This window comes from Eurytemora carolleeae, unplaced genomic scaffold, assembly GCF_000591075.1.
Source record: "Eurytemora carolleeae unplaced genomic scaffold, Eaff_2.0 scaffold1190, whole genome shotgun sequence".
Lineage (NCBI taxonomy): Eukaryota > Metazoa > Arthropoda > Copepoda > Calanoida > Temoridae > Eurytemora > Eurytemora carolleeae.
In genome coordinates, this window is record NW_019397076.1 from 42,375 (window position 1) to 60,872 (window position 18,498).

Sequence of the window (18,498 nt, forward strand, 5' to 3'; positions counted from 1 at the left end):
TTATAACCTTTACCTTTCCCCGGCCTTGAAACCTGAGGAAGATAACCTAGTCAGACAAAGTTTTAAATGGAAACGCTGTGAATTGAGCATTGCCATCTTTGTATGTAGTCACTTGATTTTACGCACACAGTCCCTTTAAGTTAACTTTTCCTGACAAAAATATAGAATAGACATGTATTCACTTTTCATAGATACAGGTCAAATAATTTAGCTTTAACATTCTTATTCTTTGTATCAATTTCCGTCCATTGCTGACTCAACTCCTTCTCTTTCTCTCTCCTAGAATATATTTTCTTTCATTCATTATTCATGATCGGATAAAAATAATGCTGTAGGGATGTTAATTTCACACACACCCCTCCCTCTCAGTGGGGACCAATTATTTTTCATTAATAGAATTCTTAAATTTTGGTTCAATATTAAAAAATAAATATTTTCTGAAATTCTGTTGAACATCAGTGAATTGTTAACCCCTAAAATATTCTTTAACTAGAACCTACGACCCTTGACATGATCCTTGTGAGATTATATACAGGGTTACCCACAAAGGATGAGACTGTAAAGATGACCAAAAATCCTTAAAATAAGACGATCCCAAGGTTAAAATAAGGCGATCCCAAGGTTAAAATAAGTATGTTGCCCTTGATGTAGAATTTTAATGGCTTATTAAATGATTTTGCAAGGAATGAATAAGTTTACAATTGCAGGGAATTATAAATATAAGAAACGAGACGGTATAAAATACGTACAGTCGTCTCTGAAGTCTGATATTTTGTGGTTAACCCTTTAGTATTCTAGTATTCAGATGATAATCTATGGAAGGGCTAACTAACGTTATGTTAAGTGATGTTGACTATTCACAACGATTTCCTTAAAACCTTAAAGGGACTAGTGTTGTGGCCTTCTATATAAAAGAGGGGCAACGGTATATCTATTTAGTATTTATACATTTATCTAATCAATATTGATATTGTTGTTTTTCAGTTTGCTAGGTTGAAAAGTGTTTGATTTTCACAATGTCTTCCATTGTTTCTGAGCCAGGAACTGCAGGACACTAAATTATTGGGAAACCACAATTAATGATATGCAGAGTGTCCCAATAAACATGGGAATTGAGAGACGACTTGAATGTCGTCTTTGATTTCTGATATTTGATGCAAAGAAATAAACGTCTGACAAGCTTTTCATAAAGTGATCTACCTTTCTTGTATCTTCAAAATTGACGAAGATATCAGATATTATGAAATGCCACTCCATAAATGAAGTCACTTTAAACGACTTCATCATTAAAAATTAACTTTGTTCATAATTAATGTCGTGACAAGAAGATAATATAATGGTGTCTGAACAAGATAAGATTTCTTTATCTTAATATATTTCCTGATTTTTTAATCAGAACTTTAGATTAGTAAAGGGTATTTTGTAAATGATGTACAGTTGTATGCATAGATTAACAGCCAGAGGAGAATCTAGATAAACCAGAGATTATTATTCTTAGAGGAGGAACTTCATAAACCAGAGATTATTATTCTTAGAGGAGGAACTTCATAAACCGGAGAATATTATTCTTAGAGAAGAAACTACATAAACCAGAGAATATTATTCGTAGAGAAGTAACTACATAATGTTGTATTCCGGATTGTTTGGTATATGAGTGAACAGTCCCTTGAATCCAACAGGAAGCCAGATGAGTCAGTACATCCCGGACCGCTGCAGCGTAGACACAAGTCGCACTGCACATAGCCGTCCAGGGACCTGTGCTACATACCGTGCACAGACAGCTTACAGAGAGAACCTTTCTGAACGAGAGAAGAAGAAGAAGACGATGAACCGCGTTCCAGTCATAGTGCGGAACCCTGCCTATATCGAGGAACTAGAGTCGGATGAAGATGTTGATCCAGCAGACCTTGCTCCTCTTACAAGTGAAAACACTCCAATTGTCACTGTTCCCGCTTCAGAGGATGAAGATGTAGCTGAGGAGGTTGTAGAGGATGGAGATGAAGATCCTGATGAGGAAGATCTGCCCAAGATAATGCAGGATGTCCTCGAAGAGCTAGTGGAGCTTAATAGAGAAGTGACCCAGGGCTTACAAGGATTGGACCAGGAGCTAGAGAGCATAATGTCCCTTAGGGACACTAGCTCACAGCAGCCTACTGTTGTCCCCAACGTCAATGTATGGGACACAGGGAAGGCTATAGAGCAGGAGTACAGGCTGCACCCTGACCCAACGATGATGGAGGTCAGGGACAGGTTGTCCAATCAGGTTTGGGATCTGCTCCAGATATCACAGGAGCAGGTTGACCAGCACACCTGCAATAATAAGGATATGAAGTTGATTGAAGGACTGAGAACTACAGGGTGTCCCAAAAAACATGGGAATTCAGTGAAGCTATCTCGATATATGGAGATAGCTGAAGTATTGTAATGCCAGGTTACAAATATATATGACAGCGCATGAGGAGTTAGGCCCGCGGAATAGGACTAACCCGATCTGCAAAGTCAACAGGTTACACACATGATAGATATAAACAGGTTTAAGTACTTGTATAAATCTTATTAAGTGTAGATTTTAAATACCATTTATTGCACGTATTTGTGGTTCCCAGATACCACAATAACCCAAAGAATATTATTCCTAGAGGAGAAACTTCATATACCAGAGAGTATTATTCTTAGAGGAGGAACTACATAAACCAGAGATTATTATTCTTAGAGGAGAAACTTCATAAACCAGAGAGTATTATTCTTTGAGGAGGAACTACATAAACCAGAGATTATTATTCTTAGAGAAGAAACTTCAAAAACCAGAGATTATTATTCTTAGTGAAGAAACTTCATAAACTAGAGGGTATTATTCTTATAGGAGAAACTTCATAAACTAGAGAGTATTATTCTTAGAGGAGAAACTACATAAACCAGTGAGTATTATTCTTATAGGAGAAACTTCATAAACCAGAAAGTATTATTCTTCGAGAAGAAAATTCATAAACTAGAGAGTAATATTCTTATAGGATAAACTTCATAAACCAAAGATTATTATTCTTATAGAAGAAACTTTATAAACCAGAGAGTATTATTCTTATAGGAGAAACTTCATAAACCAGAGAGTATTATTCTTATAGGAGAAACTTCATAAACCAGAGAGTATAATGCTGATAGGAGAAACTTTATAAACCAGAGAGTATTATTCTTAGAGGAGAAACTACAAAAACCAGGGTATATTTCTCTTAGGAGGTAGGAGGAACTACATAAACTAGAAAGTACTATTCTTACAGGAAAAACTTCATAAACCAGAGAGTATTTTTCTTAGAGGAGAAACCACATAAACCAGAGAATTATTGGCTATAGTGAACTTAAATACGAATGTCTTCCTTTATTATGTAAGAAGATAGCTAGAAACTATACCTGGAGATATTAGGTATAGCATAGACCAGGTCCAACCTACTACTAGATTTAAACATACCTGGAGATATTCGGTATAGCATAGACCAGGTCCAACCTACTACTAGATTTAAACTATACCTGGCTATATTAGGTATAGCATAGACTAGGTCCAACCCATTACTAGATTTAAACTATACCTGGATATACTAGGCATAGCATAGACCAGGTCCAACCAGGGGTCAAAATAATTCCTTTTTCAATCCCATTTGGGAATGACAAATTTGAAAGAAATGGGGGCAAATTCTTTAATTGGGGGCAAATTTTTTTTTATGATAATTAAAAATAAAATTGGGGGCATTTTTTTAGGGTATTTTTTTAAAAAATTGGGGGCATTTTTTTCAAATTGGGGGCAATGGGGTAAATGTGTTAGTGGAATTTGAAAAAAAAAAATTTAACTGGGGCATTTTTTCTAAAAATTGGGGGCATTTTTTTCAAAATTGGGGGCAAAAAATTATTTTGGGATCGAGAAAATCAGCTTTTTTGGAAATTACATTGACCCCAGGGTCCAACCCATTACTAGATTTAAACTATATACCTGGATAAATTAGGCATAGCATAGACCAGGTTCATTCCATTACTAGATTTAAACTATATACCTGGATATATTAGGCATATAATAGACCAGGTCCAACCCATTACTAGATATAAACTATATACCTGGATATATTAGGTATAGCATAGACCAGGTCCAACCCATTACTAGATATAAACTATACCTGGATATATTAGGTATAGCATAGACCAGGTCCAACCCATTACTAGATTTAAACGCCAGAGTTCTATTCTCAGAAATCACCTGAAAAAAGGATTAAGTCAATGTTTTTAAAGAAGAAAAGGGTTTTATAATGTTAATTCTTTGGAAATTATTTTCACTTTGTTTTGGGAACAGTTCAATATTCCAATCTAAACGTGAACCCTGAAAAACTTTTAGCACTTCATCTAAAGCCCAAGCTATGTGCAGTTTGCATTCAGGAAAATGTTGATTGTGTATTACCCTGTATCTACCTGCCATTGTGGAGTAGAAGTAAATTTCCCCTTTCCTCTGCTCAGATTTGCGTAGGTTAGATCTTCACTATATTATATGCAGAACATACTAAGTACTTTAATTTCACGCCTCAAACTTTAATCTTTCTTTTTATTTTTGGAAACTGATGGTGTAATCCGTAGATTTGATTAAATATTTGATCTTGCAGAACATGTCTGCGGGATCAGGTCGGAGGAATGAAATGATTACAATATTAAAATTTGTATTAAGTAACCAATTTAAAAGAAATTATAAATTAATGAAGCCCTATTTTTGAAAAACCGAACAAACCTGTTCTAAGGGTTTCCAGTCAGAATTTCGTTGCGCGGAATTGCGCGCTTTAATTGCTTCCGCTTGTGCAATTTCATTGCGCGGAATTGCGCTATAATTGCGAACAAGGAAGTAATTAAATACTCGCGGAATCGCATGCAACGGTATTGTTTTCCATCTTAAAATCAATAATTTTAACTGTGACTTACAAATTTAAGCAGCAGATACAGGGTGTCTTAATAAACATGGGAATTCAGTGAAGAATTCAATATCGTCTTTTTAAATAATTCTTTGATTTAGTATACACATCTTTACAGCCATTTACCGTTTTCATAAAATAAACTCAAGCAGACATAATGATATTATGGCTTTGAAATAAGGTATTATAATGCTAATTCATAACAAAGACGATATTGAATTCGTCACTGAATTCCCATGTTTATTGGGACACCCTGTATAAGAATGAAAATATCATAGAATTCTCATGCATTTTTTATTTGTTTACATTGGAATGGTTTATTCAAAATTAGATATTTTGCTACAGTGAAAACCAGAAAACTACGGTACTGAAAGACACATCACAGTGTATTTGATGTCGTTACAAAGCAACAAATTTTAATTAGTATCTTGTTAACTCACTTATTCAGTTAAATGGGTCTAAATGTCGTCTTCCTATGCCAGAGTTTTCTGGTTATCAGGCTACATATGAGTATTTTAAAATAAAAGTTTAAATTTAAAATTAATTTTCCTAGCATTTGAGATTGAAATGTTAGTGAAGTTCAGTTTATTGTATGCCACTACCAAAGTTTAAATTGAGTTTTTTTGTTGTTGAACGGAATTTCGTAATAATTAATTGAAATTATTGCATGACATAACGTTTAAACTGAATCAAAAATTGAAACACAAGCTGGAATTGAAAATTAAATATGAGACACCCTGTAAAAACAATATTTGTATGATTCTGTTGCCTTTGGGGTGTCAAAGTTTTCTCTCCTGTTAGATAGGGAAGAAAATTCTCCTGAGCAATCCTCTCCCTGCAAGGAATTGAGCCTTTGCAAATACTCTGATTTTCAAATCCCAATATCTTTGCAACCCAGTGTCGTAGATCTTAAATATTACAAATTGTAAATTCTGTTAGATATTGTAATCTAAGTTTGAAATATCAACTGTTTACACAACCTGGTTTCAAAAATAAAGGGATTAAAAAACTTGAGTTTGTGGCAAAGACTCAATTTCTTTAACAATATTTTCAACTTTACAGATAGAAAATAAACGGGAATCATAAAATATTAATAGATTAAGATAAAAAAATATTTAGTTTATTTTTTTTTATATTTATTTTGCTTTTTCAGAGTTNTCCCCGGGCTGCGGGTTTTATATTTTCCCTTGTTGAAAGGGATTGTACAGGAAAAATGAAAGGGGGTATAGGATGAAACCTGCGAATCTCAGGCGTTGAAAGATACCTATAAGACATCTATCTGATGTTCCTGTCTCGAGAAATTGATATAAAACTGTAAAATTGTAACAAACAAATCTATTACTACTGTAAAATATAAAAATTTGTTTAAATAAACTTTACAATTTGCATTTTTTGACTACTTCAACCCCCCCCCCCATCTAAATTCTCTAAATTCCTTCAATTTTCAAATTGTGTTTTTTTGTATATTATATTTCACTTTGTATTCATTTAAGTTTAATATTAAATTAACTTTCTAGAGCAAGAATTCATTTTAGAATTTAATATGATGTAGGTAAATAAACAATAAATATCTATTTATTTGTTAACCTTCTCATTATGTAGTAAATGCCTTACTCATAAAACTGCTTTCAGACCCGTATCAATCCAGGTACAACTCTTAACTATCAATGTCAAAAACAGGCACGATCTCATCAGCTAATAATGTCGACACGGACACAACCTTGTAAACTATCAATGCCAAACACGGACACGATCTCGTCTGCTTTCAATGTCAACAGGGATACAAGCTTGTAAACTATCAATGCCAAATATGGGCACAATCTCGTCAGCTATCAATGTCAACAGGGACACAAGCTTGTAAACTATCAATGCCAAACATGGGCACAATCTCGTCAGCTATCAATGTCAACAGGGACACAAGCTTGTAAACTATCAATGCCAAATATGGGCAATGGCATGATCTCGTCAGCTATCAATGCCAACACGGACACAAGCTTGTAAACTATCAATGTCAAACACGGTCACGATATCATCAACTTGTATGCTAAATGAGGAACAATTACTTCTCTCACTATAATCTAAGTGGAGTCTATTCCAACTAAATGTATTTGGGGTTATATGTTAGAACATAACATTAATCGACGTAATTACAAGTTTTAAATCAATATATATATATATATATATGTATACAACGTAGTAAAGCTAATCATGTTACATAGTTATTTACAGCGCAGTTAAGGTAAATCAATATATGGTTTTACGTAGCTATTTACAAACATAGATAATTAATAATGTCCTGCGTAATTCAGGTTTAGAGATAAAGTGTTACACAATATTCATTACAATTAAACCCTGTTATCACAAGTTAAGTCATGCATTAAAGGTACTGTTAGTGTAATTTCAAAAGAACTTTCACTTAAAGGTGCATGCCCGATTTATACTATACCATTTTTTAAACATTTATCTGATAATCAATATAGAAAAAATCTTAGTTTTTCTAGTTTCCTACATACTGATTTTGAAGCAAAAACGCGCAAGTCAGTTTTTAGAAAAACCCCAAATGAAATAATCAATTTCAAAGAAAAGAGACTTAAAGATTTTGCGGGTACTGTGAATCGAACAAACCAAGGATGATTCTTAGATTTGATTGCGGCAAAAAATTCCTGATTTTCTGTTACAAGATGAATACATACCTGATATCAATATGGCCGGACACCACTGCTCCTTTCTCAGTTTCAATTTGTAGATACAGAATTGTGTTCAGAGTCCCCTCCTTGTTAGAAGCATATCTCTCTCTAAAAACTAACAAATTAACAAATATACCTAATTTATCCGTTTATCACAACTCTGCAGACAGCCATTTTTTACTTTACATCTAACTAGGAAAGGTTTCCTTAATTAAGGAAATTAATCAGCGATATGTTAAGATAATTTTAATTGGAAATTACTCTGAAAGGAATTGAGTTTTTGTAACAAACTCTGATTTTCTAATTTCAATATCGTTGCAACCCAATGTCGTAGACCTTTAATATTTCAAACTATGAATGCTATTAGATCAAATAATGTAAGTTTGAAATATCAAAGGTTTACACCATCAGGTTACAGAGATATAGGTTTTACAAAAACTGAATTTGTGGCAAAGACTCAATTCCTTTCTTTAAATCCCTTTAAACAAGATGGTTTGACTTTTAAACACCTGACACTTTGAACTATAGGATCCTCCTCCTCGCCGCCATCTTGGATTTCAGTTTTCTCATTTTTCTTTTCCCGCATTCTTTTATCCATCTGAATCTGTTCCCGGATTTGTGCAAATTTTTCCCTCGTAAGTGTTTCTCCTGACGACCTGAAATCGAGGTTTTTTTTGGTGGCCCAAGTTGAAAAAAATTAGATTGATTTAACTATTTTAAACATTCTGTTTTACCTGTATCCCAATTCTGCAATCATTCTTCCCATCTCTTGATCCATGTAACTAAAAATTATTTAATAATATTTTTATTATTCCTTTTTTCCATTTATCCAAAATAATGCTTTTTCGTTTTCCGAAGTAATGATGATAACTTACATTTTATCTTCAGCCTTGAGAAGAGAATCCAGGTATTCTTCATAGCTTTTATACTTTCCAACATCATCCTGCATTCTTCATAGATCTTACTGCTCTTGGATATCCTTCCTGTTAATAGATTTAGCTGCTCTTGGATATCCTTCCTGTTTATAGATCTTACTGCTCTTGGATATCCTTCCTGTTTATAGATTTTACTGCTCTTGGATATCCTTCCTGTTTATAGAGTTACTTCTCTTGGATAACCTTACTGTTTATAGATCTAAGTGCTCTTTGGTATATTTGCTGTTCATAGATCTAGCTGCTCTTGGATATCCTTCCTGTTTATAGATCTAGCTGCTCTTGAATATCCTTCCTGTTAATAGATCTAGCTGCTCTTAGATATCCTTCCTGTTTATATATCTAGCTGCTCTTGGATATTCTTCCTGTTTATAGATCTAGCTCCTCTTTGATATCCTTGCTGTTTTTAGATCTAGCTGCTCTTTGATAACCTTCCTGTTTATAGATCAAGCTGCTTTTTGGTATTTTAGCTGTTCATAGATCTGGCAGCTTTTTTATTTTATCTTTATTTACAGAATTTTTTTGCTGTTTCACAAATCACTTACTGTTTATAGAAATTGCTGTTTCCATACATCAACTGTTTAAATACTAGCTTCTTTCAATGCTCTTCATATTTCAGCGAATTTTTCGTTAGTAGTTGCTCATTTTTTTATCAGAGCTTTGTAAGTAAACATTTCTTATTTCCATTTTGTCTTAAAGAAACCCTGATTATAAAATGAGAAGAGGTCATAACTCATAATATTAAAGAAAAGCCTTATTATGAAATAAAAAATATCATAAACATAAAAACCACTAATTAAAAAATAAAAAAGGTAATAATGTCACAGAAAACCCGATTTATAACAAAGAAAAGGTCATAGTATCAAAGAAAACCCGATTTATAAAATAAAAAAGGTCATAATATCACAGAAAACCCGATTTATAACATAAGAAAAGGTCATGGTATCAAAGAAAACCCGATTTATAACATAAGAAAAGGTCATGGTATCAAAGAAAACCCGATTTATAACAAAAAAAAGGTCATAATATCACAGAAAACCTGATTTCTAACATAAAAAAGGTTATAGTATCACAGAAAACCCGATTTATAACATAAAAAAGGTCATCACAGAAAACCCGATTTATAACATAAAAAAGTCATAATAACACAGAAAACCCGATTTACATCATAAAAAAGGTCTTTATATCACAGAAAACCCGATTTATAACATAAAAAAAGGTCAACATATCACAGAAAACCCGATTTATAACATAAAAAAAGTCATAATATCAAAGAAAACTCAATTTATAACATAAAAAAGGTCATAATATCAAAGAAAACCCGATTTATAACATAAAAAAGGTCATAATATCTAAGAAAGCCCGATTTATAACATAAAAAAAGGTCATAATTCACAGAAAATGCTATTTATAACATAAAAAAGGTAATAATGGCACAGAAAACCCCAATTTATAACATAAGAAGGGTCATAATATCTAAGAAAACCCGATTTATAATATAAAAAAGGTCATAATATCAAAGAAAACCCGATTTATAACATAAAAAATGGTCTTAGTATCAGAGAAAACCCGATTTATAACATAAAAAAGGTCATAATATCAAAGAAAACCCGATTTATAACAAAAAGGTCATAATATCACAGAAACCCCAAATTATTAATTGTAAAAGGTCATAATATCAAAGAAAACCCTAATTATAAAATGAAAAAATATTTCTAATATCAATGGTCTGAAAGTTATATATATATATCATTGCAAGTTCTAGTTGTGACTGATTCCTTATGGAAAACTTTTTGTTCTTCAATATAATTGACAAGGTTGAATCAGAAATACCAGAAATACTGCTTCTTTATTGTTTATTATTTATTGTTTATTATTTATCATTTATTCTAGTTTAGAAGCTATAACTTTTTGTGATACTTCTATGATCTTGTTATAATCTTATACATTCAAATCTAAAGAACAAAAATTAAAAGTTCACAATCACTAATTGAACCTGAGAAAAAAGTAGGCAAATCATTATTTTTTATTCCCTCCCAGTTTGCCCATTTTATAAGTGTGTTATATCCCTACAAGTATATTATATCCCCCTGTCGCCCTAAAGAATATTATATCCCCCTGTCACCCTTAGCATATTATGTCCCTCCAAGTATATTATATATCCCCTGTCGCCTTAAGTATATTATATCCAACCTGTCACCCTTAGATATTATGTCCCTCCAAGTATATTATATATCCCCTGTCGCCTTAAGTATATTATATCCAACCTGTCACCCTTAGCATATTATGTCCCTCCAAGTATATTATATATCCCCTATCGCCTTAAGTATATCATATCCCCCTGTCACCCTTAGTATATTATGTCCTTCCAAGTTTATTATATCCCCCTGTCTTCATAAGAATATTATATCCTTCCAAGTATATTATATCCCCCTGTAACACTAAGTATATTATGTCCCTAATAGTGTATTTTATTCCCCTGTCCCTCCCAGTATATTTTATCCCCAAAAGTGTATTAAATCCCCCTGTCCCTCCCAGTATATTATAACCCCTGACTCTCTAAGTATAATATACATATACTCCTGTCACCAAGAATAGTATATCACCCCTGACTCTCTAAGTATAATATATCCCCCCCCTCCTGTCTCTATTAACAATTCCCCCACCCTGTGATTGGATAAATTACTCAATGTTGATTAATTTGGTTTTGATGAACACAATAAAGAAAACTAAGAAAACTCTTTCTTCTTTTACAATTCTCAAGGTTACACTAAAGTTCTGTCTAAGAGGAGCTAGAGGGAACTTTGTCACTTCTAAAACTGTATTTCTTTTGTTTTTGTACTTTGGACTAGAGGTTTTTTTATACTTTGGACTAGAGGTTTTTTTTATACTTTGGACTAGAGGTTTTTGTACTTTGGACTAGAGATTTTTGTACTTTGGACTAGAGGTTTTTGTACTTTGGACTAGAGGTTTTTGTACTTTGGACTAGAGGTTTTTGTACTTTGGACTAGAGGTTTTTGTACTTTGGACTAGAGGTTTTTTTATACTTTGGACTAGAGGTTTTTGTACTTTGGACTAGAGGTTTTTTTATACTTTGGACTAGAGGTTTTTTTTATACTTTGGACTAGAGGTTTTTTTATACTTTGGACTAGAGGTTTTTTTATACTTTGGACTAGAGGTTTTTGTACTTTGGACTAGAGGTTTTTTATATCACTCTTTTATTAAAAAGATTTTAAACACCTTAAGCATCTAACACAGAAGCGCATAGAATGGAAAAGAGTCAATTATTTCAGTTTTCATCTTTGTTGCAAATACATCTTTGATCGAAGTTAAAATATCTTTTTTTTCTGAATTCATTTTCTAGTAAGATTCGTTAGTTCAGTATAACTTTTCATTACGCTTACACTTAATTTAAATGGATGTTAGAAGCGTTACACCAAGTTACCCTCAATGTGCATTCGAATTTTTAAACCGGGTTAAATATAGATTTGTTGCCCATAAGTCTTTATACCGCGTAAAGTCGTCTTTCCACCCTCCTCCAAACCAAACAATTTTTCCGACACTACCTCTGTACTCCGACAAAGGAACATTGATCAAGTGAAACGTTTTAACTAGTGAGTACTTACAATCCGTCAATAACCCTGCAATCTATAGCAATTTTACTTAAACAAGCCATGCAGTTTCTTTCTTTAAACTGACCCATCACCCATCACTCCTTAATTACCCACTAACACACCCAATTAGTAAGTTTATTTTATCAAACAGTGAACAATGTTACACCAATATTTATTTTATTAAACAGTGAACAATGTTACACCAATATTTATTTTATTAAACAGTGAACAATATCATATTAATATTTATTTCCACTAAAACTGTATTTTATAGGTTTATAATAAATTCATTTATTGAAACTATGCGTTAAGGAGTAGAGGAGCCATCAACCATCAATCAACTAATCACCTAATCAACCAATCAACTAATCACCTAGTTACCGACGCCCCGGTTAAGTTTCAACAAGATTATTCTGGATTTCCTGAAATCATGCAAAGTTATTTGCTTTGAGTTCTCACTGAACACCCCGGTTCCGATATATTTATGTAGACATAATTTGCACACCATTTTTAGCGCCAAATATATAGGATTTCTCCGTCGTCAATGGCCATACAAAGGTTTACAGGGAACCGTTATGAACAGGGGCGGATACAGGGGGGCGGTAGGACCTCTGCACCCCCCCCTGACGGATTCAGGGGGGGGGTTGTATCCCCCCCTGAGACTTCAGAATAGCTTCTCATTAGCACTTAACGGAAAGAAAACCTAGTGCAAAAAATAACTATCTTAAAAAAAATTTCGCCTGCACTGCGTCTTTTGGTTCCTAAGTCTGATTTTTTTGTTCCAAAATAAATCTATCACCCCCCTAAGTTTAATCCTGTATCCGTCCCTCGTTACCCTAACTTAAATCTTGTATCCGCCCCTGGTTACGAATTGAAAATACGCCAATCCAGCGGTGGAGGGTCAGTTGAAATTACGTCTCCTGAGTTCATTCTCTTTAAGAGGTGTTTAGTAAGCATGATTGTTATGAATAAAATTACATTCAAATATTTTCATGGAAAAAGGGAAATTTAATTCCTTTATTCTAATTCTAGAATTTTTAGCTGTGTAATGTATAAATAATGAAATTCTTAAAATTTGAACAATAAAACAAGACCGTGGCTTTTTAAAAACATAAAATATTAATGTGTAAAATGAAGAATAAATTTAGAAAGTTTATCTATATTTTATTATAAAAACAAATCTGGTACAAAGTGTGTATGTATACCGTATGTACGAGGTGTGTATGTACTGGAGCCCCAAAGGGTTCAAACTGTTGATTCCGCTGAATTTTTATTTGATCTTATACACGGCAATTTTTCTGAACAAGAAGGAGATGTTAGGATTTAGATTTATATCAACAATCTAAATTGTCTGAAAATACAGGGTGACCCAAACAAAACAGGGGCTAAAGGTATTCGGCACTTTTAATTGAATAAAAAAGACTCGTGTGCTCACGTATAAATTTTTTAATTTGAAAGGGGTAGTTAAAATAAGTTTTTGTCGTCCGACTTTTCCAATTGGTGTAAAACTTTTGGTGTAAAACTATTGGTGTAAACTATTGGTGTAAACTATTGGTGTAAACTATTGGTGTAAACTATTGGTGTAAACTATTGGTGTAAACTATGTCGAATATTAGAAAATCTCTCCATTAACTTCAGGTAACGTACCAATATTGTTAAAGAAACAAAAAAATGCAAATTCTTCTGGGTTTTCTAAAATCCAGGTTCCTAAACCTAGAACTCTTTGAAGAGAATCCTAAACCTAGAACTCTATGTAGATAAACCTAAACCTAGAACTCTATGAATAGAAATCTAAACCTAGAACTCTATGAATAGAAACCTAAACCTGGAACTGTATGTAGATACACCTAAATCTAGAACACTATGAAGATAAACCTAAATCTAGAGTTCTATGAAGAGAAACCTAAACCTAGAACTCTATGAAGAGAAACCTAAACCTAGAACTCTATGAAGAGAAACCTAAACCTAGAATTNTGTCCCAGATTTGAATGTATTAAATATGTATAAAAGAAAATTGTTCAAATTTCAGGTTCGTCCTAACATTTAAAATAACAAAGGGTGGTTATACAAAATAAAAAATAAAAATAAAATATTATTGGGGGTTTAAAACACTGATTCCTGTTTTTTCGGGAGGGGGGGGGGGTCACCTAGTGTTATAGATCTTTCAGGTACAAAACAGCTAACCCCAATATTCAAGACATAAAATTGCGCATTTAGTTTCACATGTTTGACTTCAAACGGAAATTTAAAAGCAAAGACGATCTAAATCGTTTCTTATATCTAAATGGTTTCTCATGCTTCTGTGGACACCCTGTAGATTTTTTTTTAATTGTTTAAAAAATACATTATAATTAGAAAACATATTTAATAGAGCTGTTATTTCAGTCTTAAGTTGATCTTTTATAAAGGTTAAAACATGGAAAAAATATCTCTCCATTATCTTAAGTAAAGGGCATTTTTATGCGATTGTACAGTGATAACCAGAAAATACTGGAATATTAAGGCGACATTACAGCAACACTGAAGTGTATTTGATGCTGTAACAAAGCAAATAGTTTTACTAGACAATTATTAAATCACTAATTTAGCAAAGTGGGTCTGTTTACACTGCACATTTTCTGTGTATCAAGCTCATGGGACTTTTTAAAGTAATAACTTGATTCTAAAAGTCGTCTTACTATTTCAGAGTTTTCTTGTTATCACTGTATATGTATGAGTTCTTGCAGAGAAATATTTTTAAAAGAATAAAAAGTAAGAAGTGCAGATTAACTTATTTGGAATAACCACTTAGCTCTACCTGGCAGTGTGTATTAGCCTGAGTGTACGATTACGACAGCTTACTGATATGGGATATTTAGAGATTAGAGATTATTCATACAGTACAAACTTCAAATATGCAGTACGCTTTCGGAGTACAAGTGTATGGGGAGGTTTTGTATCTTAAATTTACATAGTTTTCTCAGAACCTTTAATGAACCAAGGTTATAATGCAAAACAAAAGTTAATTGCAGTTGCGTATACTCTGCGTACATATTGAAACCAGTTCTCTCTGGGCGGAATTTGTAAACAAGAATAGAGGCATCAGTGTTCGTTTAGTATCCGAGGAGGATAAAAGCATTGAATTTTGAAAGTTTTGATAATTCACGTATTAGTTTCCTATAACCAGAATATTTCATTGATTTTTTATGTGAAAGATGGATACCATGTCAGGCTGTAACATCCGTCTTGTGTTTACATTTCCCACAGAGACTGCAGTACACTGCTGTACAAAAGATGGGTACACCTCTGAAATAACTTTCCCTGAGCATATACTTTAATGTATCCCTGGACATATACTTTAACGTATCCCTGAATAGTGAATATATACTTTTATCGAATCAATAAATTGGTAAATATTAGACAATGGGTTACAGAACACTACCGGGAAAACCTTTTAAGGTTCAGATAGGGATTAATATTCTTTACTTAGGAATTATCGATAAATATTATTTATTTAAGGGTTCATGGATAATTATTCTTTCTTCTAGGGATCAGGGATTAATATTTTTTTCATAGGGATCAAGAATTAATTTTCTTTATTTAGGGATCAGGGATTAATTATCTTTATTTAAGGGTCATGGATTAATTTTCTTTATTTAGGGATCAGGGATTAATATTCTTTCTTTAGGGATCAGGGGTTTATATTCTTTATTAAAGGATCAGGGATTAATATTCTTTATTCAGAAATCAGGATTAAATGTGTACAGGGAAAAGGGGCAATATTTTGTTTTTAGGGATCAGGGATTAATATAAAATATAAAAGATATTGATAAAGTAAAGGGGGGGGGGACACTCCCATCAGTTTATATAGATTGATTAAGCTCTATGAAAGGTTCATCAATTTTTAAACCTTTTTTGGAATTAAGAGAAGATTCAGGTAAAAAATTGAAAAATGTTTTTTTTTGTTCTGATCAGGCGATCGAATTTTCATGACAAAAGTACATTGTGCATGGATGGTAACGGTTCTAGAAGATCAATTTAATTTCTATTTTAATGATAGTTTAATGCCTCTTCATAAAATACGGAAACCATTTTTTCCGTACATTGATAAAAATAACGAAGTAAACTTTTGCAGATTTTTCTTTTTTCTTTTTAGCCCTTACCTGGGGTTATTTGACGTTTATTAGAAACAAACAAACAGATAAACCAGAAGACAAACAGACAAAATATATTTAAAGAATAGATGCTATTCTAAACTGTTCAAAATATATTTAAAGAATAGATGCTATTCTAAACTGTTCAAAAATTATCCAATTTAACTGTAATCGTTTTTGTCCCAGATTTGAATGTATTAAATATGTATAAAAGAAAATTGTTCAAATTTCAGGTTCGTCCTAACATTTAAAATAACAAAGGGTGGTTATGTTAATATATTGGAAAGCTAAAAAATTAACGTGTGTTTGTATCATATTTTGTCATGCCTTGATAGAAAAAAAAACTTTAATGTTGATTCTGTTTTTCGGAACTTCCTGTACGCATGCCTTTAACTGCTTTTTTAAGTAATTGTCTAAATTGATGTAAAGACCTTTAAATAAATATGATGGAAACGAGATAAATCAATATGAACATGCTCTATAAACTTTGATTTTCTGATCCCTATACCTTTGGATTCCAACGTCGTAAACCTTTGAAATTTCAAACTATGACTTTTGTTAGATCAAACAAGTTTGAAATATCAAAGGTTTACGACAGTGGGTTCCAAAGATATTGGGATTAGAAAATCAGAGTTTGTGGCAAAGAGTCAATTCCTTTGAACAGTAGCTTACAGGCCGTGAATAGTTTAATAGAAAACATTCAACTTTTTAATTTTCTAAAAAAGTATAATTTTAAATCGCCATTTCCTTTCCCTTTATTCCTATTCTCTGTTTAAATCTGACTGTTTTCTAGGACTCCTCATATAAAGCTTCTGAAAGAATTGAGTGAATCATAATAGCATGTTTTAAAGTGATAAATAAACATTTTTCTATACTTTGTACAAGAAAATGATAATGAATTATAAACACGAAAATCTAAAAACTTTGTAGAAAAAATCACAAAAAGTCTTTTGTCATATTTTTGACCTATTCTATTTTTTTGTATATAAGAGTGAACATATTTTGCGGGTCATGACTGACAGAAGTTCTAATTCAAAGGATCTGAGTTCCTGCCACAAACTCTGATTTTTAATCCCTATATCTTTGCAACCCAATGTTGTAGAGCTTTGATAATTGTCAATCCAAAAATTCTTTTGGATAAAATAAACAAAGTTTAAAATATTATAAAACATCAGGTCACCCAACGTTAGTAAATATAAAGAAAAATATTTAAATAATTTAGATTGTTACTTGACGAAACTATGAATAATTCAACATTTTTACTCTCCCCCTCATATTTGTTTTTACAATATACAGGGAAGGAAGATGTAAAATTAGCATAGTTTTACAGATTACTCAACTATTTTTGTAGTGTTTACGTTATAAATATAATAGTAAGGACTTTTTTAAACAATTTATATCTTTCCTACAACGTTGCACACCACACAGAATCATTTGCCTACGTTTGATGTAGAAAACTAGTTGGGTTAATCGCTACTGGATCGCAGACTAGATCAGTATCCTGGTTCTATGATGAACCCCCATCCTTGGTTCTCTACTCCTTGGACAATATAATGAACCCCCTCCTTAGTTCTCTACTCATTGGATAATATGATGAACCCCCTCCTTAGTTCTCTACTCCTTGGATAATATAATGAACCCCCTCCTTAGTTCTCTACTCCTTGGATAATATAATGAACCCCCTTCTTAGTTCTCTACTCCTTGGATAATATGATGAACCCACTCCTTAGTTCTCTACTCCTTGGATAATTTGATGAACCCCTCCTTAGTTCTCTACTCCTTGGATAATATGATGAACCCCCTCCTTAGTTCTCTACTCCTTGGAAAATATAATGAACCCCCTCCTTAGTTCTCCGCTCCTTGGATAATATGATGAACCCCCTCCTTAGTTCTCTACTCCTTGGATAATATAATGACGACACCGAGAATTAGGTTTTTATTAGATTTATATCTGTCTTCACAATCAGGCTTAATCTGATCAAGTATATTGCTTAACTAGATACAAGGATTATTAAATTAAGTTAATTTATCATCACTTTTTTCATCCAACTCTATCTGATTTAGGAACAGCTACCAACTTACCGTTTGACCCATAAATGTGAAAGGTAGGAAGACGACTGTTAGAATCAAGTTCTGATCAAGGATGTAATGCAAGGAAAGTTATTTCAGAAGTGTATGCATCTTTTGTACTGCAG

The 18,498-nt window shown here is 32.6% G+C and overlaps 1 protein-coding gene across 3 annotated transcripts; it reads right to left on the minus strand.

The window, feature by feature from the left end:
• Positions 1 to 160: 160 nt before the first annotated feature.
• LOC111711639 (uncharacterized protein C4orf22 homolog) lies at positions 161 to 15,002 on the minus strand. 3 transcript variants are annotated; one of them, XM_023486030.1, is made up of 9 exons: positions 14,968 to 15,002; positions 8,500 to 8,607; positions 8,359 to 8,406; positions 8,134 to 8,280; positions 7,631 to 7,732; positions 5,707 to 5,772; positions 4,450 to 4,516; positions 4,161 to 4,240; positions 161 to 279 (listed from the first exon to the last, which is right to left on the minus strand). In XM_023486030.1, the coding sequence occupies exons 2-9, from the start codon at positions 8,571 to 8,573 to the stop codon at positions 186 to 188; spliced, it is 678 nt and encodes a 225-aa protein (XP_023341798.1). In that variant the 5' UTR covers positions 8,574 to 8,607; positions 14,968 to 15,002; the 3' UTR covers positions 161 to 185. The 3 variants fall into 3 exon arrangements, with proteins under 3 accessions (XP_023341798.1, XP_023341796.1, XP_023341799.1); XM_023486028.1 differs by lacking the exon at positions 14,968 to 15,002 and having other exon boundaries at positions 8,500 to 9,244; XM_023486031.1 differs by lacking the exon at positions 14,968 to 15,002 and having other exon boundaries at positions 173 to 279; positions 4,102 to 4,240; positions 8,500 to 9,244.
• Positions 15,003 to 18,498: the final 3,496 nt, after the last annotated feature.

Bases quoted from the DNA above. Each gene is read 5' to 3' on its own strand.
- LOC111711639 (XM_023486030.1), bottom strand. From the start codon at position 8,573: ATGCAGGATGATGTTGGAAAGTATAAAAGCTATGAAGAATACCTGGAT. The intron at 8,281-8,358 runs GTAAAACAGAAT...CCTCGATTTCAG, and splicing joins ATTGCAGAATTGGGATACAG to GTCGTCAGGAGAAACACTTA. The intron at 4,241-4,449 runs GTAGATACAGGG...TCCTTTTTTCAG, and splicing joins CTTCTACTCCACAATGGCAG to GTGATTTCTGAGAATAGAAC.